The sequence below is a fragment of the Aulonocara sp. 'chitande type north' Nkhata Bay genome, linkage group LG22, assembly GCF_057382095.1.
Source record: "Aulonocara sp. 'chitande type north' Nkhata Bay isolate Kocher_YH1m ecotype deep benthic linkage group LG22, A_spYH_male_GT1.1, whole genome shotgun sequence".
NCBI classification, from domain to species: Eukaryota; Metazoa; Chordata; class Actinopteri; order Cichliformes; family Cichlidae; genus Aulonocara; species Aulonocara sp. 'chitande type north' Nkhata Bay.
This window is the reverse complement of record NC_141364.1, coordinates 37,811,017-37,835,224: the sequence shown is the minus strand read 5'-3', so window position 1 is coordinate 37,835,224 and position 24,208 is coordinate 37,811,017. Positions and strand designations below refer to the sequence as shown.

The following is a 24,208-nucleotide window of genomic DNA, read 5'->3' as shown; positions in this document are numbered from 1 at the left end:
ATTGACAAAGGTCAAAAAGGTCAAAAAAAAAAAAGCATGTGTAGGTGAATGTAATTATACTTAAATTGCAAATAAAATGCCTTGAAATTCCATTTAATTACATGGGAATTAAGCCCTTAGCCACATTTTTTCTTTTATTTAAATGTAAAAAGTAAAAAAATAAAAGACCTGTAATAACAGTTTCTAACCTTGGACACATTCATTTCTCAATTTTCTCAATTATAAGTGGATCTGTTTAACAACACAGTTTACTATGTTATCATCTGTCTACTGTTGTGTTAATACTGGCTAAACAAGGCATAAAGTGACTAATGCTTTCCTTTGTATTCTCGTCGTATGTTACTGTTTTTACAATATCCTCAGCAAACGTGTGTGATCCTGGTTCTTGCCAGACATTTCTTCCTGTTAAAAGGGAGTTTTTCCTTCCTACTGTTGCCAAGTGTTAGATCACAGAGTTGTTGTGCTTTGGTGTTATATAAATAAAACTGAACTGAATTAACAATGATTATTTGCGATGAGAAAATTGCATTTTGCATAGTCATTCTTACAGTAAATACAACAATCTTAAGCTGAGAAACCAAACAGAAATGGGTTCTCAGCATAACAATACTGTCTGCCCTGAAAAGGTGGAGGCTGAGTAAATGAGACACGTGTTGAAAAATCTGCAGGGATGGCTGGCGAAGAAAGAGGGCTGGCAGTATTACCCCGCAGCATATATCACAAACCAATAGCAGAGCTCATTTCACTCCTTCAGCCTCAGAGTATTGGCCTCCAGGGGCACAAGGGTGTGACGCTGTGGTTAAGCCCCAGCAGGAGGAGGCGTGTCGGGCTGCGACCTGCCACATGACACACCCCGTCTGCTTCTACAGCATGTCTACGTGTGTCAGACACTCCTATCCAGGCCGTGTAGTTGCACAAGATGCTCTGGAAGTGATACTTGATATGACTCCAAAGACGTCACTGATACTTTAACAGGTGCACACATGTGTCCCACTGACACAATTGCTCACATTTTAGTACTTTATTGCAGTCCCAGGATTTTAAGACAAATTCCACAAAGCTGATTGATTACAGATTAATGAGAAAATTTCAATTAAAAAAAAAAAATGTATTCATGACACTTAAATTTATCAATAAAGATGGCTTTATTTCAAAGATAAAAACATAATTTGCTCCAACATTTTCTACAAAATTATAACCCAAAATGTCTCAAACTAACAAAACAGACAAAAGACGAAAAATCCAAAAGGATCATTTATTTACAAATGTTATTATACAAAGTTACAAATACAGAGCAGACTCATTTCTGACCATCCTAAGTGATCAGGCATAGAATAACCTTGCATTTGAATTCAGTTATCACGGCCAGTAGAAACCTGAGCTTAATACAAATCATCATGAACTGTGTGTGGTACAAAGAGATGTTGAACAACGTTTAGGATGCATTGTAAAACATAGAGAGTTGGAGTATAAATAGACCATATGTACATCTGATGGGATAAATTCCCTAAAGCAGAGTCAGGCAGGAGGTTTGGAAGTGTGTTTATTTTTCCTGGAAAAATATTAGGCTTGAGAATAAATGTGTACCTTTGCAGCAACTGATTCTTTTCCCCTTGCCTTTGATTTGTAATGTGAAGTTTAAATGTAAGGAAAGGACGGGGAATGGCTGAATCAAGGTGCCGAGCAAAAATTACACCCTCTCCTTCGGGATCGGTGACAGCATCACATCATACATAAAGTAACAATTAGCATTCATGCGGGCAGCCACATCCTGCATGTTAAATCTTCACTCCGGCTTTTCATCTCAACAGTCACAGGTCGGAGGTCGGAGGAGGGGGTTGGCATGGTACAGTAGTCACTAGGAGGGGGCATCTTCTCCATGTATAGCCTTATACTTGGCCATCTCCTCTGGAAAAACTTTGCTGAGCTCGGAAACCAAAAGGCTCTTGAACTTCTGTAATAAAACAGAAATATGACAGTGGAAGTTGCTTTAGTGTTGATGTATAAATACTTTATGTATAAAGAATAACTAGTGAGTTACGACCCAACAAGTACTGTCCAAAGTAAATCTGTCTCGTGTCTTTTTATGTGAACAAATAACTGGGACAGAGTTTTTACTGAAGCAGAAAAAAAAAAATCTTTTAAGCACTTTGTCCAAGGATATCATTTTATCACGATCAGCAAGGCTGCCTTAACAGACAGCAGTATAACAAGTACAGGGTTGTTTGTACAATGAAATGGGACCTTTATCTTTAAAACACTCTAAACACACTTGTTTAATCAGTGAAACGTGCTGATGACTCTGCTTATTCTTGAAAAGTCATTGGCCGAGGAATCTCACTGCCCCTGGAACTATCTCTTACCGTCAAAGTGTCTATCTTCCCTTTGACCTGCTCGTTCCTCGCCAAGGCTCTCTCCAGACACTCCTTTGTGTACAGCTGAGGGTTCCGACCTTGGTCAATGTATCTGCAAATACAAATACAATATATCAGCCTTCTTTGATAAAACTCCAGGAACTTGCCAAATAAATGTGACACATTTTTAATGACGCAATGAGATGTTTTTGTTTATGTATTTACTTTAGTAATCAAAAATTCCTCGTTATTAGAGCGGCATCAAAACAAATGCATAGAACTGAAACGCTATAAGGACAAAGGTACTGGCCCACCTACACATTACACCTACAGGAGCTTTTATGACATCTCATTCTAAATCCACAGGTATTAATATGGAGGTGGTGCCCCTTTGCAGCTATGGATGCTTCCATTCCTCTGGGAAGGCTTCCATCAGGATTTTGGAGTGTGTCAGATTTGGATATTAGATGAGAGGCTTTGTGCACTGGGGCACAGACATGCTGGAACAGAAAAGGGACTTCTCCAAAAAATTTCACAAAGCTGGAAATGGAGAATTGTCCACAATATGCTGGTAAACTGAAGCACTTTGATTTCCTGTCACTTGAGCTAAGGGGTCCAGGCCGATCCAAGAAAAACAACCGCACAATCTTATCCCTCCTCCACTACACTTTACAATTGGCACGAAACAATCAGGCTGGGTATTGTTTTTCCGGCATTCACCAAAATCAGGATGTCTATACGACTGCAAGAAAGAAGCATGATTTGTTCCACAGAACATGTTTCCACTGCTACAGTGGAGTCCAGTGGCTAAGTGCTGTACACCAATTCACCTGATGTTTGTTATTGTGTTTGCTGATGTAAGGCCTGCATGCACCTGCTTGACCACGGAGACGTTTAATCTATCTATTGAGAATGACAAATTTGTTCACAAATGTTTGTAAAGGCAGATTGCACAGCTGGTGCTTGACTTTATACACCTGTGGCAATGGGTCTGAAAAAATAATTTAAAGATTATGCCGAATGTAAAAGGGGCTCTCATCAATAACGAATTACTCATATGAAGCATGTAAGGCAAACCAAAATACAACCAATTGATTACATTTTAAAAATCAAGGACTTTTTAAATAGGGTTTGGCCCAGTTACAAAAACGGCGATATTAAAGCTCGGTGGTCGGCACCTAGTATGCACTGCACCGTAAGTAACATAAATATAACGAAAATACAGATATTTACGTAACAGAAGGTGACATACACAATAATATAGGCACACATTATACTCACTCAAAGACCTCCAGGGGTACGTTGATCTCATGAAGCTGCTGACGGCACTTCTCGATGTCCTGGAGCCCAGATATCATGAAATTTCTGCAGAGAAAAACGACCGGACACGTAAACACGGGGCTTATTTGCGAAATCTTAGCGGTGGAAGCAGCAAAGTGAAACACATCTCACAGTTTTTGGTTGAGTCCTGCCTGGCTGCTAGGCTGAAAGTCGCTCACGATGATTCCCAGCTGTCGAATATTCTCAATAAACTTCTCCAGGTGTTCTTCGAGGTTATCGAACTTTTCCGCCATTGTAATTAATCGTTACCAAACCACCAAAATGTCACATAAAATGCCTCCGCTTAAATTACTGTCTTTATTAGATAACCTCTGTTTACTGTTAGCTACAACTCTACAACATCCTCAACGCTGAAGTGCTTTACGGCTGTATTTCAGCCAATCGCTGCGGCTATTGCTCCGTTACCTAGGTAACAACCAATGGCAGACTGTCGTTTAATGACGCTCAAAGCGTCAAAGTGTCGCGAGACTAGCTTCTTTGTCGAGGAAAACCAGATGAATTATCTTAGTGGAGTTTAAACAGTTTATACACTACTAGGTAAACACAACATTTACTCGGTGCACGTAGTGCTGTGTATTCTGTGATGTTTAATGTCCTCTGTTCATACTGTACCTGCCCAGCTCAGTGTATACTGAAATTGCTGTAGATTTTCTCAAATAATCAGGTGTACTTTTGCTGTGTCATATCATTCTGGTACTGAAAGTAACAAAAAAGATGCACCTTTTTTAAAACAACAATAGCTGACCCAAAGTACTTTATATTCAGGCAAACATACCAAAATCCCAGGTATCCAAAAATACAAAGTAAATAAATAATAATAATCAAATCAATCTACATATATATGACTTAGTATTCACAGCACAGGCTGGAAAAAGCAATTTAGCTCACTACTTTAATAACAGAGAACCGTCTTTAGGAACAACAAACTCTTAAAACATTTCCTGTTACTGCATAGGAGAGTTCCTTAATGGTAAGAAAGACTCACACTCAATTTTGTGCATTCTATTCCACTGTAAAATAGCCTGACACAGCAGTTAGCAGTGCTGCCTCACAGCAAGCCTTTCCTGGAGTCAGCTGGGGCCTTTCTGTGTGGAGCTTTCTGTCCCTGTGAATGCATGTGTTCCCCTGGGTACTCCAGCTTGCTTCCAAAAACATGCTTGTTAGTGATTCGAACTTTGCTGTAGGTGTGAGTAGTTATCTGTGTCTTTGTGTTAGCCCCATAATAAGCATTTAAAAAATGGCTATTACTTCTTGCAGATCTTCCTGAGGTAGCAAAGCAGTTCAAATCACAATGCTACCTCCGCTATGCGTCACAGTGGTGATGAGGTTTTGGGGTAGGTGTTTTTTTTCCATGCAAACAAAGGGCTGTGCATTTTTTTCCAAACAAATAAAAACAAACTTTTGTCTCATCTGTAAACGGAATATTGTCACAGAAATTCTGTGGTTTGAGCCGATTTTCTTTTAAGCCGATTAAGTCTTTTAATGTCTTCATTTATGATGCACCTATAAAATTCATACTTCTGACTCCTCACAGTGATCCCAATAGTGGAACAGGGGATAATAGGGGATAATTTTCTTTGGAAAACTGACATGGTTTTGTCATGTGCAGAGGAAGGATTGTGGATATACTGGAGAACGGATGTTGAATATGGAGCTGCCAGGCAAGAGGAAAAGAGGAAAACCACAGAGGAGGTTCGTGGATTCAGTGAAGGAGGACATGCAGAGGGGTGGTGTGACAAAAAAAAGATGGTTGGGATGAGGTGAGATGGAGCCACATGATCCTCTGTGGTGACACCTAAAGGGAGCAGCCAAAAGAAGAAGAAGACAGTGATCCCAACACCATTAACACCATTGAAAACAGCTCTGTTCTGTTTCACTGTAATAGTCTTTAATTTCATTTTACACTTGAGCTTCTCAAAAAAGCTCATCTCATCTTTCTAACTGGAACACCTGAGTTCAAGTTGCCTTGGGAGAAATCATTAGCACAGAGGTTCACTAATTTTTTCCAGAATCAGCTGTCACTGATCACTCAGGCGGTTTGTCTAAAACTAACCCTTACATAAAGATCTGACCACATTCAACAAATCGATGCAGAATCTGTGGTCCTAAAACTTTTGCGAAAGAACAAGAATCTTCTTGACCTCACTATGACCTCATGATCCAGATATTCCACACACACAAAAAAAGGAAGACAGCGAAAGAAAGCTGTTTAAAAACTCTCGTCTTCTCTGATTACACTCAGAAATAATACTGAGCTCCGCTTAGGGCAATTTTACCCAGAGTAAAAGTACCCTGGCGCTGACTTAGCTGGGGACAAAAGGCATCCAGAAAGTGAAAGTAAAGGCCAGTGACGCAGCGCGTTACACCATCCTGGCATCTTCCTTCTCCTTAACCTCTCCTCTCTCAGCACCAACACCAAGTTAGCCAGAATAAACCAGGAAGTAATCCATTTTCCATCAAAATAGAAGCAATATTGTGATAACAAATACGGCGCATTGCATAACAGTGGCTAAATTTGGAATATAATAATAAAAATATGAATATTTAGTAACTTGAAAACTGTCCTCAAACCCCACCCTATATTTTTGTAACGGATTGCCACACACACACACACACACACACACACACACACACACACACACACACACACACACACACACACACACACACACACACACACACACCTTATTCCCTTGCTTTTGAATTCACCATGAAAAGCAGATAAGCTGGACTATAAGAAATCGAGGTTGTTCATCGGATTTCTTGTGTTGCACCTGGCACTCGTCAGCTGGAACACGGTGCCTTTACCCCTTCATACATGATCACACACGGTTTGCTTCAAGCTGGGCTTTTATTTTGAAATGTAACGTCGCCGGTGCAGAGCAGACCGGCTGAAGAAGGATTACCGGGGGCTGGCTCGTCCTCGGCTGCATTAAAGCCGAAGCTACCGCAGCTGCACACACACATACACACACACACACATCAAAGGCTCTCCTTCTCCTCCTCGCTGCAGCTCTCGCAGACAGCGGATCAGCTGGATGGTATAACCCTCTCTCCTTTTGTTGGTATTTTTGTTTCTTCCGTTCTTTTACGCACACAGAGCGGGACATTAAACGGAAATTTCAGCAGACCACGGTAAGAACAGGCTGAATTTTTGTGTGTATGTGTGTGTGTGCAGTGTCGGGTTTGTCTGTGGGCAGGAGTACACACATAAAGGAAAATTCGTTTTATTATGCATAGTGCGGGACTTTAAGTGTGCCCAGGTTCGGCTTTATGGAGACCTGTATCTGGTTGACATGGTAATTAGCCTGAGGGGTAACATATTCCACAGTGTTTATACCAGCTTGTGCGTAAATATATATATATATATATATATATTTACTTATATGTGTGTGTGTGTGTGTGTGTGTGTGTGTGTGTGTGTGTGTGTGTGTGTGTGTGTGTGTGTGTGTGTGTGTTGATCTTCCACAGTCGCTATTCTATATCATGTCCTGTGGGGATCCAGTGTGTCCATTACATCAGGTTATAGCAACCTTGAAATGCAATGGCGTGTTTTTTCTTTCTACCTCTGCTCTCTGCGGCTTTTTGATTTTCCTTATACAGCCTCTTGCTTTTGACATGGTAATATGGATACTATGCAGCTTTCTCTTAAAATATCCCACACGATCACATCTGTGCTTCTGCGTAACGCATCGTCCTATCACCGAACAACTGCAGTCACAGACGTGATGTCCGTCCACTTGTGGGAAACATGACTGGATTCCTCTGGTCTGTGTGAGGAAAGCTGTTTTATTCGATTGTCCATCTGGACTCATTTGTTGTCTCTCTGTTTTTCTTTGCTTTTAGTCGAAGATGAAGCACTGAGGAGAGAACTGCACAGGCTCCCCCCGGTTGTGTTCATCCTGAGGCTGCAGTGAACGGAGGAGGGGGGATTGCGGTATAAGAAGGTTAATAATCGGCATCAATAAAGGTCGTCTCTTTTAGCCCGGAACACAATCGAAAGGGTGAATCTCGCCCCTGTGCGGGGGGATCGGCGGAGCAACGTGAGTGTGTAAAAAAAATTATGGCCACCCTACTGCGAAAGATCGGTCTGATCCGTCTGCACGACCGAGACACCGAGGACCCAAAGCACCACCAGGGCTCGTTAAAGGGGAGCAAAGGAAACCAGAAAAACAACACCAGCAAACACTGTCAGACCGCCAACGAGACCAACATCCTGAGCACTCCGGAGATTAAAGCGAGGAAGCTGGACCAGCACGGCAAGGACAAGCCGTCCGGCAAGGATAAGCAGGTCAAGGATGCGAAGGAAAAGCAGCAGACGGGAGGAGGTGGTGGCGGCGGTGGAGGAGGAGGAGGAGGAGGCGTAGGAGGAGGCGGCAGTAAAGCTACCAGTGCCTCCTCGATACCACCGCTGCCGCCTCATCGGCAACACTGCACCCAGGTCCGGACGCGACGGCTGATGAAGGAGCTGCAGGAGATCAGGAGGTTAGGAGACAACTTCATCACGGTGGAGCTGGTGGAGGACAACCTGTACGACTGGAACGTCAAGCTGCATCAGGTGGACAAGGACTCGGCGCTGTGGCAGGACATGAAGGAGACCAGCACAGAGTTCATACTGCTCAACGTCACCTTTCCCGATAATTTCCCCTTCTCGCCGCCGTTCATGCGGGTCCTGACGCCCCGGTTGGAGAACGGCTACGTGCTGGACGGCGGGGCCATATGCATGGAGCTGTTGACCCCCCGCGGATGGTCCAGTGCCTACACGGTGGAGGCCGTCATGAGACAATTTGCTGCCAGCCTCGTAAAAGGACAGGTGAGGAGAAGCAGGGGCTGCTGGGTGAGGGTCCTTGCTTGGAATATCATCAACCATCTGTAGCAGATCTATTACTATTACTGATGCTGATGTTTCGTGCGTAATTGTGGCACTTTTACACGCAGGTACAGCAGCTTTTAGACTTAGAGAGAGTTTAAAATCTGTGTTCTTGGCCATTCTTTGTTTTCTAACGTAAAACAGCCTCCGCTTCAGCTTCTCGAGGCATGTTTGTCACAAAGATTGCTGAATTAGCACATTTGTCTTTTAATTGCGTCGTGGAACTACATCCCACCGAACTACAATATAATTCTATTTAAAAATAGTGTTCATTCTCTACATCCGGCCTATTTATAGCATGTTCTGTCATTTTCTGTCAATGCATGGCTGTGATGTCTTAGATCCTCACACCCCTCCTCTCTGCTGTGAGCAAACCCCTCATTGTCAATATTATTCATCTTTATGTGATTTTCCTGCGGTCATTTCACGCAGTCTCTCCTTTATGCATCAGCTCTCCGTCTGCAGTTGCGCCGTGCTCTCCCTTTTTCCTTTTCCTTTTTTTTTATCACCTCCGTGATAGCACCCTTTGACAACAAAGACCCGCTCCCATGCGATGGAAAAGTCTCTTTGCATGCTCTAACGCGGTCTAACTCAACTCTGTAGTCCTGTTAGGCTTTTCTAATCTATCGTTCGCGATGGTGGGCAGGAAGATAAGTGGATGAACAAAACAGAGACGGCAGGTTGCCTGCCTAGTAGACCTGAGTGACTTAGAGTGTCTGGATTATGTAATCCTGTCAAATCTGGGGGTTTTTTTTACATCCTCAGTGCACCGCAGCAGCAGCTCTTCAATTCCAGCGGAAATGGCTGCTTCTCTAAACGCATCTGCCTGCTCTAACCGTTTAGTTTGAGTAGATATTCTGTTCTCCTCCCAGATAAGATTCGGTTTTTTCTTTAATGCGTTTCAGCTCTTTCATCTGTACACTCTACCCCCCCTTCTCGCTGACTCGGGCTGTTTTGGAATCAGCAGTGGGCCATTGCTGATGTATTAAACCTTATGTAAACTGTCACTGCATTGGCCTGCCCTAACCCCTTTTTGATGACATAACAAAACGTCATTCCTGAGTCATTTGTGGTCATTTAGAATCTGTCATGAAGAGAGGTCGTGAGGTCAAAAAAAGGCCTGCAGTGTGTGTGTGTGTGTGTGTGTGTGTGTGTGTACATCTTGATTTACTGCTTGATGAGAGGAGGTTGCAGCTCTGCAGTGTCTCCTAATTATGGTGCAGTGTCTTCCTTATCTGGCTTGCTAATGGAAACAATATTGATTAATTATTCCTGTGTGTGTGTGTGTGTGTGTGTGTGTGTGTGTGTGTGTGTGTGTGTGTGTGTGTGTGTCTTCTCCTCTTTTGTACATCTCCACAGGCACTCGCATGTACCCCGTCCTAGTTTTCAGAGAGGTGTAATGGTCTCTTACTCATGACAGACAGAACACACGCACACGTGTCTATAAATAACTAAACACACAGGATATATTTATTTGTCCTTGGCCACCGGTTCCCTGTAACAACAGTGATGAGGCCAGTTTAGAAGCTTCCTCCCTATTTTTAGTGTTAGAGGATACACGAATGACACGGTGCTGAGCTGAGAGTCAACAGAGATACATGTGTCTCCACCTGCAGACGTGAGGAAGCATAGACACACACACGCACACACCATCACACCAGCTGGGATGGGGGGAAATCGAGCTTAATATAGGTGTTTTTGTAATGACATCCAATTTTGTAAATGATATGTTGCTGTTTGTGTAGTAGAGTTCAGGCAGTATACCGATAGTACTATAATCCATTCTCTTGCAAGTTCTCAAAGCAGACATGCCTTTACTCTTAATTTGCAAGAAAATCTGCAGTTCCACCAAATTTTCTCTTTCTCTGGGTCACTGTGCAAAATGTAAAGAAAAACCAAATGCAGCACACACAAAAATAAAAAGAGAACTTTGTTTTTTTTTTTAAAATATGTCTCTTTTTAAAGCAAGCAGTAAGTTTTGAAAAAGTTTTTGCATCATGTCTTCTTTTAAAGCTGTGTAAGTGTTTGGGAACTGGGGAGAACAACTGCTGTGGTTTTGACAGTGAACCGTTGTTTTCCCATTCTTGGTTAAAGTGAAGATGTCAGCTCCTCTGCAGTTCATGGCCTCCTTATTTTTTTGTTGTATAATAAGCCTTGTCCTTTCAGCTGCTCCTTTATTTCCCAAGTGGTCCCTACAGCCGATGGATTTGCATGTTTGATTTAGCACAGTTTTTATGGCAAATGCATTTCCCGATGAAACCCTGCCATTTATCAAGACTTGGGACTGGGACGAGTAGTACACTAACCTGTGACCTCTTGGGTGTTTCCTCCCATTATTTAAAAAGGGGGCCTTTTACGTGGAAGGCAAATGTGTTAACCAACTACACCTACAGGCGTGGATTGGAGGCACGTTTAACCTTTCCTGAAAAAGGATGTAATCTGGACAACAACACATATGCTCCAACACCTGATTTTGTTCCATTGTCTATCAAGGTATACTTATACTGCACTGGCAGTGTGTTTGGGTCATTGTCAGGCTGAAAACTGAAGTCACTGCCAATCAGATGAAAGCCTGGCCATTGCAACGCAAATCAAAATCTCATTTGACTTTTCCACATTCATAATTCCACCAATTTTGACAAGATTCCCAACACACACTGACTGAAATGCAGCCCCCAAACCACAACAGAGCCTCCACAATTACACATGGCTGTAGACTCATTGTTGTCTCTCCTGACCTCTGTACATGTTGATGATGATTTGAACCAACATAGGACCTGCTCTCACTGATTTTCAGAACTGTTTTTGTGTATCATTTTAAAAAACCTCAAGACAGCCTAAACCTTCCACTTGGACCATTTCTGACCAGGCTTCAGTGAAGAGCAGATGGATGAATTGAATCCTCGTGTCCTGTGTCAGGTCTTTGCTGGATTTTTTTTTCCAGTTTCTAAGGACATGACTTTCAGATACAGTTCATCTGCTGTAGATAGTCTTTTAGGCCCGTCACTTCTTCTTTTGTCCTCTACTTACGCAGTTTTCACAAGTTTTTTTAAGGACAATACAAACTTTGTCAAGTTTTCAGCTAATAGATCTTTGGGAATCACCTTGTTGGTACAAAAATAGCATTTTATGCCTCTCAATCTGTGCTACCATTGGTATTTTTTAATAGCATTAACTAAAAAAAATTGGTACAAATTGCTGTGTTTTTAATAGCAGCAAAGTGCCTAAGGACACAATTTAAAACTGGTTCTAGACACAACGACGGTGCATTTATATCGGCCAGTGTTAGATGTCTTAACAAACAAAAAAACAAACATTCCTCTGAAAATGGTCGGATATAAGAAGTGGACTGAAAATAAGTAAAAAAGCGGCCGATGTTCAAAGAAAAGCTTTAAACGAACTTCAGAAATCCTAGAGAACTATTGCTCAACAGCTCTTTAAAAACTTATAAGAAATTCTGGCTCGTTGGAAACAAAATAAAAAGGAACAAGGGGAACAAGGGGTGTCACAGTACTGGTCATACGTACTGGATACATTTTTAAAAGTTTAGAGAATTTCTTTGTTATTTTTCACCCTGGTTTTTCAGTTGAATGAAGGATTTACCTTTACACAGTTTCCATGCTCTTGAAAAGAGGATTGGTTATTTTGCTGCCAAATTTAGTTTTAACCTGCATTATTTTAACTAAATCAGTCAAGGTTGGACAATTAATTAATTGGACTGAAGCATAATTGATAAATGATAAGAGTCTTCACTTGCAGACCTTGATTAAAGGACTATTCCAACGGTTTCACTGTTAATGTCATTTTACTAGAGATGTGGGAACCACAGGATTTTACAAAAATGTATAATTTATGAAAAAGAACTCTCCAAGCAAGAGATATTTTACTCCGCTGTCCGTGTTAGGCTTATACAACCCTCAGATAGCACAGGTGACATCGCCAGGTTGTTTGTTTAGCCCTCTGGAATCTGAAAATGCTGTTTTCACAGAATCCGTCATCATCGCCGTGATGACAAAGCGTAACTTTGTGTGTAAAATCAGGGGAATTCCCCTTTAAAACATCCCGTCTTCTGTGATTTGCGCTCTTCCACTGCTGCCTGCATTACGTAGTGTGTGATTCTGTGCAGATTGAGGAACCCAGACTGGTGAAACTAGCAATCATTTACCCTTTACTGACCTCGCCATCAGTCCCACTGGGCTCCCCTTTGAGGATGATGTTGATGGCACTGATCCCCATTTGTTTATCCCAACACTTTTTAGCACATGTCTGTGTTATGTAATCCCCCCCCAGGCCTCAAAGCTGCTTCCCAACATCACTGGGGCCTTCCCTGGTCTGCCCATTGACTGATCTCTATTACGCGGCAGCCACTCTACACAAGTGTGTCTCTCTCAATGAGCGAGTGCTTAGCTGAAATAGATAAACACTGACATGGCGCTGCATAGGCCCGGGGCACTCACCCAGACAGGCACACACCCATTTGATTGCCCACTGGTTCTCTCACGAGCAGACTTTTCTTTACTTCCTCTCTCCATCCATCGTTGCCTGTGTCACACTGTGACTTTCTCCCAGATGACTGCAAGCACAATAGAGGTAATTGATACTCAATTTCCGTTTCATACTGGAGTCAAAAACCTTTAATACAGGCTTGTGCACCAGTGTACATTTCACAGTCTCCCATTCACAGACTTCCTCTTTGCGCTTTGAGTATTTCAGGCTGGCGGCTGCAGACTTTCTTTATTTCGTCTCGCACAGACACACAAAAGCAGCTCACTTGCTCACAAATTCTTCCACATAACATCCAAGCCAATCAGTTCACTTTGGGATAGCTTCTGCTCTGCCATCGATCTCCATGGTAATCTCACCTCTTTAACAATAGCCGGTTTCCTTTAACATATCCATCCAAGGAAGTAACCCGCCATTTTGATGTGGTGACAGCAACTATATGGCGGGACGCATGGATAATGAGTCTGCATGTGATTTCAAAGAGAATAACACCTCTCACCTCCCTGACAGAAGCCAACCGGAACATTATTTGTGCTTGTCAGCCTGGGTAATCTGTGTTCAGGCCTCTGGCAGCAAAGGGAAGCTGAGCAGGTTTCAGGGAGAGCTGATCAGGTGAAACCCTGTTGGTTTGTTTTACATTTTAAAGGATGTGTTGATCCATTGTCTGAGAAAAGAAGAGAATGTCCTTTAAAGTGTGTTTTTTAGTAAAAGAGAAACAGAAAACAAATCCCAAGGCAACATTGCGTATAATATCTCATCTGAGTGAGTCACCCGGTGAGTCATGCATTCAGTTCTTCAAAACAAGTGGAATGAAAAAAAATTCACCGTGATGGTAAAGTTTCTTCTACCAAAGCACTAATCAGCTTTAAAACTCACGATTGTCTTCAATCTTCAGATGAGATCAGCCGCATTCTCCTTGGTTCCAGCTGTCTGACTTCATTTCAAGTGTTTCAATATGAGATTAAATGACTTGTCATAATGGACATTTCTAATTGGGATCGATGTCAAGACTGATGAAAGTAATCGGACGAGGTTTTTTTAAACGTGTTTGCTGGAGAGACAGAGTGACAAACGTAGAGGCAGAGTGAGTGTCGCTAAGCCTCGCAGTGAAATGAGGCCACTGTTGCTACATGAATGGAAACTCTAACCCTAATCTCCAGATCATTCAGCATTACCACCTCACCTCCTTTTAGCTATTCTTTATTGACCCAGAATAGCCGAGCAAGTATGCATGGCGCACGGTTACGGTTCACCAGATGTCAGGGGAGCTGAGAATTAATGTTGGATTTGCAATTTAGAAGTGTAGTCCTAAATTCAGCATCTTGTTTAAGGACATGACTGTTTTCACAGGTTCCAAAGGTCCATTAGGTCCCCTTTAAATTTAAATGCTGGTGATGAGGCAGAAAAAGTAGCACGACCTGATATCTTTTGGCTCCTTGAGTAAGACGGTGCTACATGGGAACACGATGTCGAATGCAAGCTCCAAAAATGAATGCTTATCTTTCTCAATGTTTTTTGCTAACACACAAATGGTAAATGGTAAATGGCCTGTATTTTATATAGCGCTTTACTAGTCCCTAAGGACCCCAAAGCGCTTTACATATCCAGTCATCCACCCATTCACACACACATTCACACACTGGTGATGGCAAGCTACATTGTAGCCACAGCCACCCTGGGGCGCACTGACAGAGGCGAGGCTGCCGGACACTGGCGCCACCGGGCCCTCTGACCACCACCAGTAGGCAACGGGTGAAGTGTCTTGCCCAAGGACACAACGACCGAGACTGTCCAAGCCGGGGCTCGAACCTGCAACCTTCAGATTACAAGGCGAACTCCCAACTCTTGAGCCACGATCGCCCCTAACACAAGTTAAAAAAGCACCACAAGTACTAATCATGTAACTCATATTAACTGAAGCAACTCATAGAGGGTTTGTGTGTGTTTGTGTAGGTAAATTACTATGAAGTGTTGGCATAGTATGGCCCAACTCCTAACATATTCCCTAACAAAAATGACTGTTTATTGCAAGTACTAACTTCTAACTTCTGGTAATTTATTGCTCAGACTGTCCTGTAGTTATTATATTCACATTTATAATATATTTTTATTGTTTATATGTTGTGTAGTATGACTGGCAACGGGGTTGGGTGGGCAAGAAAATACAATTTCAAAAATCTATGCACGTCACATTTTCTTAAGCTGTCCACTGGGCTGGATTGGAGTGCTCACCAGGCTGATTCTGCCTCCGGGCTTTATGTTTGACACCCCTGCTATTAATGTTTTGTACCAATTAAAAGGAAGATAATTGGTGAGTTTCTGAGGTCTTAAAGATGCATGTTAGCATGTTTCAGTGTTTGTGCTAAGCTAAACTAGCTAGCCACTAGCTGTTGCTTCACAAACTGTATGCAGAGAAGTATTAATCTTCTTTTTTTACTCTTGGAAAGAACTCAAACGAGCCCAATTCCCAAAACTATTCAATTAAGCAGCAGACTGAAAAAGGAATACTGAAAAAAAGATAACGGCCACTTTGTTCAGGCTCTCAGATGTCATGTTCCTACAACAATGACAACCGTCCTTAACTGCAGAAAACTGACTCCACAGAAGCGTAGTATACCTGACGGATTAATGTTCCGGCTATGGGTGTATAATTTTTCTGCACTGCACTGCAGCATTCAGAGGCGCTCACCAAGTGAGGGAATTGTGTTAGTATTGGTTTCAGTGGAAAGCCTCGGTGCCTCCCTGCCAAGAACAATGCTACGGGTAAAGGGAAGTGGTGCAGTGTGTCATAGTGTGTAGAGTACCCAGTATTTTCCTGTGAATCACCACAAAATTTAACCTACAGTTTGACCAGTGTACATAGAGCCACTGTGCAGTCAAATTTGTGGTTCTCCCGTGTTTCTCAGGTGATTGTATTACATTAAAAAAAAGCTAGTGACACTGGTATGAGTCACACCTTTGTCCAGGCTGTGGTGTCATGGCATTGAATGTCTCCCTATATATTTGTTTTTCAGCATTAAGTGAGTTGTTTCTTTTTCCATTCATCCTCCTACACAGCTTTCTTCAGGGAAGACTTACTGCCAGTAACAGAAAAGGCAGCTTTATCATTTCAGTTGACGCCTACTCTTCTTTCCTCCATATCCTCCCTTACACACACACACACACACACACACACACACACACACACACACACACACACACACACACACACACACACACACACACACATTTATTATTAGTCGTGTGAAGGAGGAAGGGCCTCAGCAGCATGGTGCCTGGTGAAAATCCTTAAGTCAGATATCACAGTGCTTTTCATTGTGCACGAGGCAGTTAAATGGCTCTTCTGACGTATATACACACTTTTTCATCATTTAGTGCCATAGGTGCTTCTGCTCCTCACTTATCTCCTCATTTCTCCGAGTACCAGAGGGTGTATTTTTACTTCTGATTGAACCTGACGTCTTAAAAGCTTTTTTTTTGCACGCCTTTAAACATTGATCTGTTGTTGGTCAACCTGCTTTCAGACTATCTGTCTTGTCAACATCCCTCCTGCGGCTGTGCATTCACCATCAACTTCATCCATGTGCATGTGTGGGCTGCGTTTCTGTCTTTCTGTGTATGGTTTGGAAAGATTTCAAAAAACTGTTTTCAATTATGAACCTTTTGATCTGACGTTGAATATTCAGACCACAAAGTATTGATATGTGCTTCCTTTTGAAGTTTTGCAAAATTATATTCTGCTTTTTAAAAATCAAAATGAATGTGCACAGGCAAAAATTATACCATAAATCAAGGATTTTTTCATCTGCAATGAATTGGACTTGCGATAATACCACAAACAGCTGGAGGGAAATAAACTGAAAGGTTTACGTCAGTTTTCACATAGATTTTTGTTGATATTCCTAAAAGTCCTTTTTTTCCTATGTGTATTATTTATTAGATGTTGAGTTTAGTTTGCTGACATATTAAACTGTTGCATTCTGCTAATCGCGGCTTTTTTAAATTTTCTGTCATCATAAACTGAAAATCTTTTAGCTTTAAATCATTTTTTTTCTTTTAACTTTGTCAAAAAAAATATGTAAATGTCTATTATGTTACAACAATCTTCTGAATTTTATCGTCAGTGTCATCAAGGCTGGTTTTGTGGCACTACACTTGGCTTGCGCATGCTTATTAAAAATGTAATGTAGAACTTTTGTCATAAAAAAAGAACATGAAAATATTTTATTTAAAAAAATAGCAGCTATCAAAATACATTGAAAGAAGAAAGCCTCTGTCTCCGTAAGTTTTATACTGCGGGAAAAAAATAGATTTGCCACCTAATGGCAAAGATCCTAGACTTAGATCATGGCTGACGTCTAATCAATAGCTTTATAGCTCTGGATCTATCCAATTTAGTGAAAAGGAATTCATAATTTGGGTGTTTCCTCTAGACAGAGAGCCAGTCAAACAAATGTACTGCATGAAAGTAGTGTCTTTGGCAGAGGCTGCACTTTAGCCATCAGAAAGTGAATACATGAGTGCAACCTTTGCCAGCAGCTTGTAAATTTACTTTTTGGCATTGAGTGTGAAACGGGACACAAAATAACACGAACACGTTAAATACAGTGTGAGGCTGCAGCTTAGTTTAATATAAAATATCAAACAAAACAGCAGCAAGCCTGTTTCTGTTCACAATTATGGCTAAAATATGGCTCATATATCTTGTATATTAATGTTCTCATTCTGTGACAGGAAATACTGCTGCTGCTACACAGTAGTTTTCTTTTGAAGAGCGCCAAAGGCAGAGTTACACGGAAGAGGATTAGGACCATGGGGAAAAAAACAAAGTTGGCATGTCTTTTTTTTCTTCTTTTCCAGAATTCTGAGAAAAAAGTCCGAATTCAGAATTTGACCCTTTTTTCTGACTTTAATCTCAGAATTCTGGAAAAGAAAAAAAAAGATGTGCCCACTTTTCTTTGTTTTTCCCAGAGGCCCAAATCCTCTTCCGTTGAGTTACTTTAATTAGAGGAATGGTGAAGTCACAACTTTGCCTTCATTTATTGATTAAATTAGGTTTCACATGTTGGTAACATGTAGGCATAAAAAACTGCTTGATTAGATTTAGGAAAATGTTGTGATTTGGGTTCAAAATATGTAGTTGTTTTAATATCTGTTTTGTCCAATAAGTTATTTGAGTTTTTTGATATAAAATGCGACAGATACCAACACTGTCAGTAAAACACATCAAATGTTTAAGGAGCTTGCAAAGAAAAGCGTCTGGACTTCTTTAAGTTGCTTGAAGACGTTTCACCTCTCATCTGAGAAGCTTCTTCAGTTCTAAGGTCAAATGGTGGAGAGTCCCAGATTTAAACCTAGTGGGAGTATCCCCCCACAGGGGGACAAAAGGACCCCCTGATGATCCTCTAATCGCCTGAGCCAAGGTGTGAAACTGGGTGTGGGTCCCAATCAGCCAGAGTTTCGCCTTGTCTCAGGCGATTAGAGGATTATCAGGGGGTCCTTTTGTCCCCCTGTGGGGGGATACTCCCACTAGGTTTAAATCTGGGACTCTCCACCATTTGACCTTAGAACTGAAGAAGCTTCTCGGATGAGAGGTGAAACGTCTTCAAGTAACTTAAAGAAGTCCAGACGCTTTTCTTTGCAAGCTCCTTTGACTACGATGACCTGGATGACTGAGAACCTTCACAGACACATCAAATGTTTCCATAAATTGTTGAAAATCACATCTGTTGCTGTCTACATGGACTTGTTACATTTGCACTGAGCAACCATCTGTTCTATAGGAATATAGACAGAATACAATGAGGTAACAGCTACTCAAGTCCCCTCGGTTGTGCTTATTGACAAAGACTCATTCAGACTGATGGCAACACGTTGGCTATCTGTCTGCATTTGAAAATCAGACAGCAATTATTTGCAAACCTTTGACAGTCTCTCAGAGGGTAATTGTAGTCACTCCAAGTCAACTGATTGCAGAATGGTTGTTTCCAATCAGATGACCTCTGCAATCACCTGAGATCAAAAGTGGTCATAAGTGTGCAACACCCTCAAGCTCTAGGCAACCATTTACTTGAAGCTGCAACTGATACCAAAATGTGAAAATGTTCAATAAAATCACCAGTAGCCACCGGTTTGCTATTTTTGGTTTTTGTTTGTTTTTTTGTTTTTTTTCAATAATGTTGCTTTCCTGTTTTACTTGTGTGACTGAGCAATTAGCTCTAAACTAGGAGGTAATGTTTAAGCTAAGTGTGTCCCGTTTGGATGCTTTTTCAGTTAATTTTATTTAAATTTGGTGCATGACATGAGCCCTTGTTAGTAGTGTTCCCAGCATATTTTCATTTATTTATTAAAATGTCGATATTTGGTGTCTCAGTATACAAAATAGCCACACAAAATACTGTGTTATTATGCTATATCAAGTTTTTTCCCCCCCAGCTCTAATACCAAGACAATTTAAAGTTTTGCTACACCACTATCATGGTGTCGCTCACTGAAATTAAATTACACAACACTAATGTCTGTGTCCATCATGCCTGAAACGACAAACGTCATGTGTTCAGACTCCTCATTAGTCGGCTGTTTAATTGCTTCTGTATTTTACTAATCTTTTACACATGGAGCTAACCTTGTCCCCCACCCTTTCCTTTTCCTTTGTTTCTTTATCTGTCGCAGGGCCGTATATGTAGGAAAGCCGGAAAATCTAAGAAAGCTTTCAGCCGCAAGGAAGCCGAGGCTACCTTCAAATCCCTGGTGAAGACCCACGAGAAGTACGGCTGGGTGTCTCCGCCCGTCTCTGACGGCTGAATGCCCCGGCACCGTCCCTCCGACCCCCGCGCTAGCCGGACAAACCCAGCTAGCCCCGACACGCAAAACGACACACCACGCTAACTCAACAATCTCTCATTTTCACCTTTTGCTGTTTCACTCAAGATTTTATTTTATTTTTCTGGTTTTATGTGTTATTTAATTATTTTTGTTATTTTGGATTTTGATCACCATCTCCAGAAGAGCTGACATCCATTCATCGCCGTCACTCCACCTACACCTAGAAAACAACTTTTGCTTCACCTCCCTCTCACCCAGGGATTCTTTCCCCTGTTTAGGAAAGACCTGAGAGGACAGTGTTTGCTTGCGAGTGTGTGTGTGTGTGTGTGTGTGTGTGTGTGTGTGTGTGTGTGTGTGTGTGTGTGTGTGTGTGTGTGTGTGTGTGTGTGTGTGTGTGTGTGTGTGTATGTCGCTGCATTGGACATCCGCTGGGAGTGTGTGCACGTGCATCGGAGTGTGCTCTACTGTGGGTGGATTTTTTTTCTTTTTTGAAATGCACACGCATGCATGTGCAGTGGGACAAATCGGACAGTGTGGACTTTTCCACCCATGTGAAAGACTACTGAATGAAGGAGACTCATCTCCCTCTCCTGTCCTTGCAATCCCGCCCCCATTCTCCCCTCCCTTTTCCATCCCTCATTCCTTTCTTCTCTTGAACTGGCATTACGTCCCGCCATCTCTCTCTCTGTAGCTGTCGGGTCATTTACATATAAATGAAGCTGTTAATGTTTTATAGAAGGGCAGCGCACTGACGTTTAAACTCACTCATTCGCACCTTCATTTCCCCTTTCTTTTGACTGTGCCGTTGCTCACAGTTCAACGCAACATGAAGATTGTAATTTACATGGAGCTGTGCTCTCTCTTTCTCTCTCGCTCTCTCTATCTGTTTCTTTCTTTAGCTCGCTTTGTTTCCTTCTCTCCATCTCTTGTGGCTAAATTTAGAGCTCACTGTTGCGTAGATGGATATTGATTTTTAATGGAGAAAAAGAGTCACATGCTGCTTTATGCAGTAACTACTGTATGTATGATAAATAGAATGACACTCAGTCACTTCTCTCTCTCATGTTCTTGTTAGTGTGTCTGTGTGTGTGTGTGTGTGTGTTTAGGAGAGGAATGAAGACTATAATTCTCGCGATTTAGATACCAGATGGTACAGCTGAAGGCTAGACCTCAGTACGTGTGTGTATGTGTGCGCGTTTGAGTAAGGGAGACAACACTTAACAGAGAAAAATATGATTTACTGTGAATGACACTAAGACTTGAAGGGAGTGCTGGCTTTTTGCTAGATTACCTGCCTTCTTGTCCCGCCGTCGACGTCAGCTCCCGATTGTTATTAGCGTAAAACACGCGTGTAGCTGTGACCAAATATCTGCGCGCACACAGCCTCGTCTCTCTATTGGATGCACGCGATGGAGAAAAGGTCGGCAGAAAATACGCTTTGCCTCGCCCAGACGTTTTGCACAGCTCACACACTTGGAGCGTACACCTGCGGCCTTCGGCGGTAACACCTAGAAATGAAGACAGACAGGATGGCGTGCTGGGGTGGTGCTTTAAATTGAGAGCCCGCCGGATTGATGTCTGCTGAAAGCAAGAGACCGAAGGCAGGAGAACAGAGGGATGGGAGGCAATCGCGAGAGCTTTGATCACCGCCGCCTGCTTCTTGGAAATGTCAGGTGGATTGAAAATGTCCGAAGACGGCCGTGATTACTTAAGAGGCATAGAGCTCCAACCTTTTTAAAAGGACTTAGTATATATCTACTGTTAACTGTACGGCTGCAACAGCGTCGGTCTCAATCAGCTGAGGGGGCCCGCTAGCCGCAGACTAGCTATCTCTCCATTCTGTCCAGTGAGCTCTGTTTGTTTTGCTTGCCGCCAGTTAAATGTCAGAGGGAAGGCTGCTAATTGGTCTGACATTTCAGCAGAGCGTCATTAGAGGAGACCGCGAGGGCACATGGATGGACGATGTCAGAGCTCCCGCTCGGCTCTGACATTTTGTCATTTTCTTCTCCTGCCTTAATTTTTGGAGGGATGGGGGTTTGGCAAGGTGAAGGCAGGCAGGTGAGGGGTACTGGAGCCAGCTCCCAGCTCAGCGGTCCTCGACCATGGGATTTTCAAAAATCGCAGAGCCATCTGCGATTCGGATCAGGTCATATCTCGTCCCGACGCTCCCTTCGAGTCGCGGTCGACAGCAAGTCTGGGTTTGAGTGCACGTGTGAGCACATATGTGTGTCACACTCCCAACATGAAAAAAAAAAATTAATAAAGAAACAGAAACATCACCATCACCATCTGGTATGTGATCATGTACGAAAGCGCGTTAGTCCTCTTTTGAATTTGGCTAGTCATTTCAGGGTCGGTCGTATAGTGATCTCTCGGCTTTGTCAGCAGAGAAAACTGTAAACTGAATTATTATGACAAAATATCTCAAACAGCTGAGTGTTTGCTGGTTTCAAGAGAATACTTTTGTGATATAGTTTAGATCGGTAGTTTGCAGACACTAACTGGGTGAACTGATTATGTTGTAATATATCTGCATGTGATGTGATTGGTAGCTAGCTACTGTATCTCTTTTTTTTTTCAAGAAAAGTGAGGAAAAATATGGGGAAAAAAACAAAAAAATGCAAATGCTTCTCTTTTCTTGGTATATATTTTTTCTCTCTCTCTTTTTGGTTCTGTACTGTATGTATTTTTCTTTTCTTTCTAAGCGTCCTAAAAATGTCACATTGTGTTATATGAATGTTTGTGTTTTAATTTATTTGTGGTTTGCCAAAATGAAGATTTGAAGCATGTTGCAGGTACTGTCACAAGAAAACGAGAAGAAAAAAAAAACCTACTAAGAATGATAGCCTATGTATTTGTGTGATCAGAGATTTGGGGAGGGGGCTGGGGTGGAGGGTACAGGCAGCAAAGAAGGACAGAAGGCAGTGAAGCCTCGAGATTATAAAGGGAGTATTTTTGGGAGTGTGTCAAAGTGGAGTCAAGAAAGTGACATGGTGCTCCCTTGAATACTTTCTGGTGCCCTCCATGATGTCACTACTGTCCCTTTCCCCATTGATCCTGCTCTCTAAACAGCGATTTGGTTTGTGGGTAATGCAGTCAACACAAACATCTGAAGTCCCACGAGTCACAGATCGGAGCTCAGTGTGACCTCCCTATGCTTCAAATCAAACTTCTTAAGGGAATCTGACCTGTGATGAGTTACCCTGGGTCACTTCGTCCCACTTCTGACTTGAGTGTTTAGTCCAGACCGAGGTCTTACAAGTTCAAAAAGGTGAAAGGTCATTGCAAGACCAAACAGGAATGTGCAATAAAAGTTACAGCTTATTCAACCTCTGCTGATTTGTTGGTTTGTTTTTTGAGCTAATGTCACATCTGGGAGCTTTCTTAATGTCCCTGCTATGCTCTCAAACATCCTAAAGACACACTTCCATCTGCTGTGTCCTCAGCCTGGCCCCTGCATTGGCCTACTTTCATTTACTGCAGCTGACATTCATGGTAAGGACAGACTGTAATCACCCATCCTTGTCTCCTCGGCTAGTTCCTAGACACAGTGTTCCCTCTGTATGGCCAAGTGTGGTTACCCGCATATGGCGGGTAGTGGACATCTGTAGATGGATGTGTTAAAGACAGTGCAAAGTTTGTTTAAGGTGAGATGGTTAAAAAAATCTTTTTATTTATTTACTTTTTACACTGGATCTCATTCCTGATCATTAGTTGTGATAATGATCAGAAATTGCACTTCTGGGCTTATGACAGTAAGACCATAAAGCAGAAGTGTTAGCCAAATTCAAATTAACCGTAAAATCAGACCTAATTCGCTTATCATTACAATTTTGCTGCCTGGGTTTGACCTCTTGTACTCTACCTATCGTAGCTGTGCAGCCACGTTTTCTTAGCAGTGATAAAATAATAGCATTCCTATCTTTGGTGTGTTCACGTTTACTTTCTCTTACAAAGAACGTAGAAAGCACAGCTAAGCAGAGCAAAGACATTAATTAAAAAGAGTGAGTTAAAACCCCATGTAAAACAGCTGATCTATTGCAATAATCAATAACTAATACAGCACAACTAGTTCAAACAAACAGGAAATGTTACTCATTTTAGCTGATTTCAACTCTTTTTCAAAATATTTATTCCACAAATTTTATATAAATATTCATGGTGTATTTCAATTCAGATACTTATTTCAGTAGATTTTTTTATGTACTACACCATGTATGGTGTATTTTGACTATGTAGAGCTTCAAATCAAACATAGCAAATTTTGCAATTACCAGAACTTTGACTGTCATGCTAGTTAGTTGATTTTCGGGAA

At 41.9% G+C, this 24,208-nt stretch overlaps 2 protein-coding genes across 2 annotated transcripts; one reads left to right on the top strand and one right to left on the bottom strand.

The window, feature by feature from the left end:
- Nucleotides 1-1,241: 1,241 nt before the first annotated feature.
- Nucleotides 1,242-4,110, bottom strand: med10 (mediator complex subunit 10). Its single transcript, XM_086279115.1, has 4 exons — nt 3,807-4,110; nt 3,636-3,719; nt 2,364-2,466; nt 1,242-1,954 (listed from the first exon to the last, which is right to left on the bottom strand). Exons 1-4 carry the CDS (start codon nt 3,926-3,928, stop codon nt 1,859-1,861), a joined length of 405 nt encoding a protein of 134 aa, XP_086135241.1. The 5' UTR covers nt 3,929-4,110; the 3' UTR covers nt 1,242-1,858.
- Nucleotides 4,111-6,618: 2,508 nt separating this feature from the next.
- On the top strand, nt 6,619-23,222 carry ube2ql1 (ubiquitin conjugating enzyme E2 QL1). The gene is made up of 3 exons (XM_086279114.1): nt 6,619-6,830; nt 7,542-8,508; nt 19,741-23,222. Exons 2-3 carry the CDS (start codon nt 7,759-7,761, stop codon nt 19,870-19,872), a joined length of 882 nt encoding a protein of 293 aa, XP_086135240.1. The 5' UTR covers nt 6,619-6,830; nt 7,542-7,758; the 3' UTR covers nt 19,873-23,222.
- Nucleotides 23,223-24,208: the final 986 nt, after the last annotated feature.

Bases quoted from the DNA above. Each gene is read 5' to 3' on its own strand.
- med10 (XM_086279115.1), bottom strand. From the start codon at position 3,928: ATGGCGGAAAAGTTCGATAACCTCGAAGAACACCTGGAGAAGTTTATT. The intron at 2,467-3,635 runs GTGAGTATAATG...TTGTATTTGCAG, and splicing joins GTACCCCTGGAGGTCTTTGA to ATACATTGACCAAGGTCGGA. The intron at 1,955-2,363 runs GTAAGAGATAGT...GTTTTATTACAG, and splicing joins GGAAGATAGACACTTTGACG to AAGTTCAAGAGCCTTTTGGT.
- ube2ql1 (XM_086279114.1), top strand. From the start codon at position 7,759: ATGGCCACCCTACTGCGAAAGATCGGTCTGATCCGTCTGCACGACCGA. The intron at 8,509-19,740 runs GTGAGGAGAAGC...TATCTGTCGCAG, and splicing joins CCAGCCTCGTAAAAGGACAG to GGCCGTATATGTAGGAAAGC.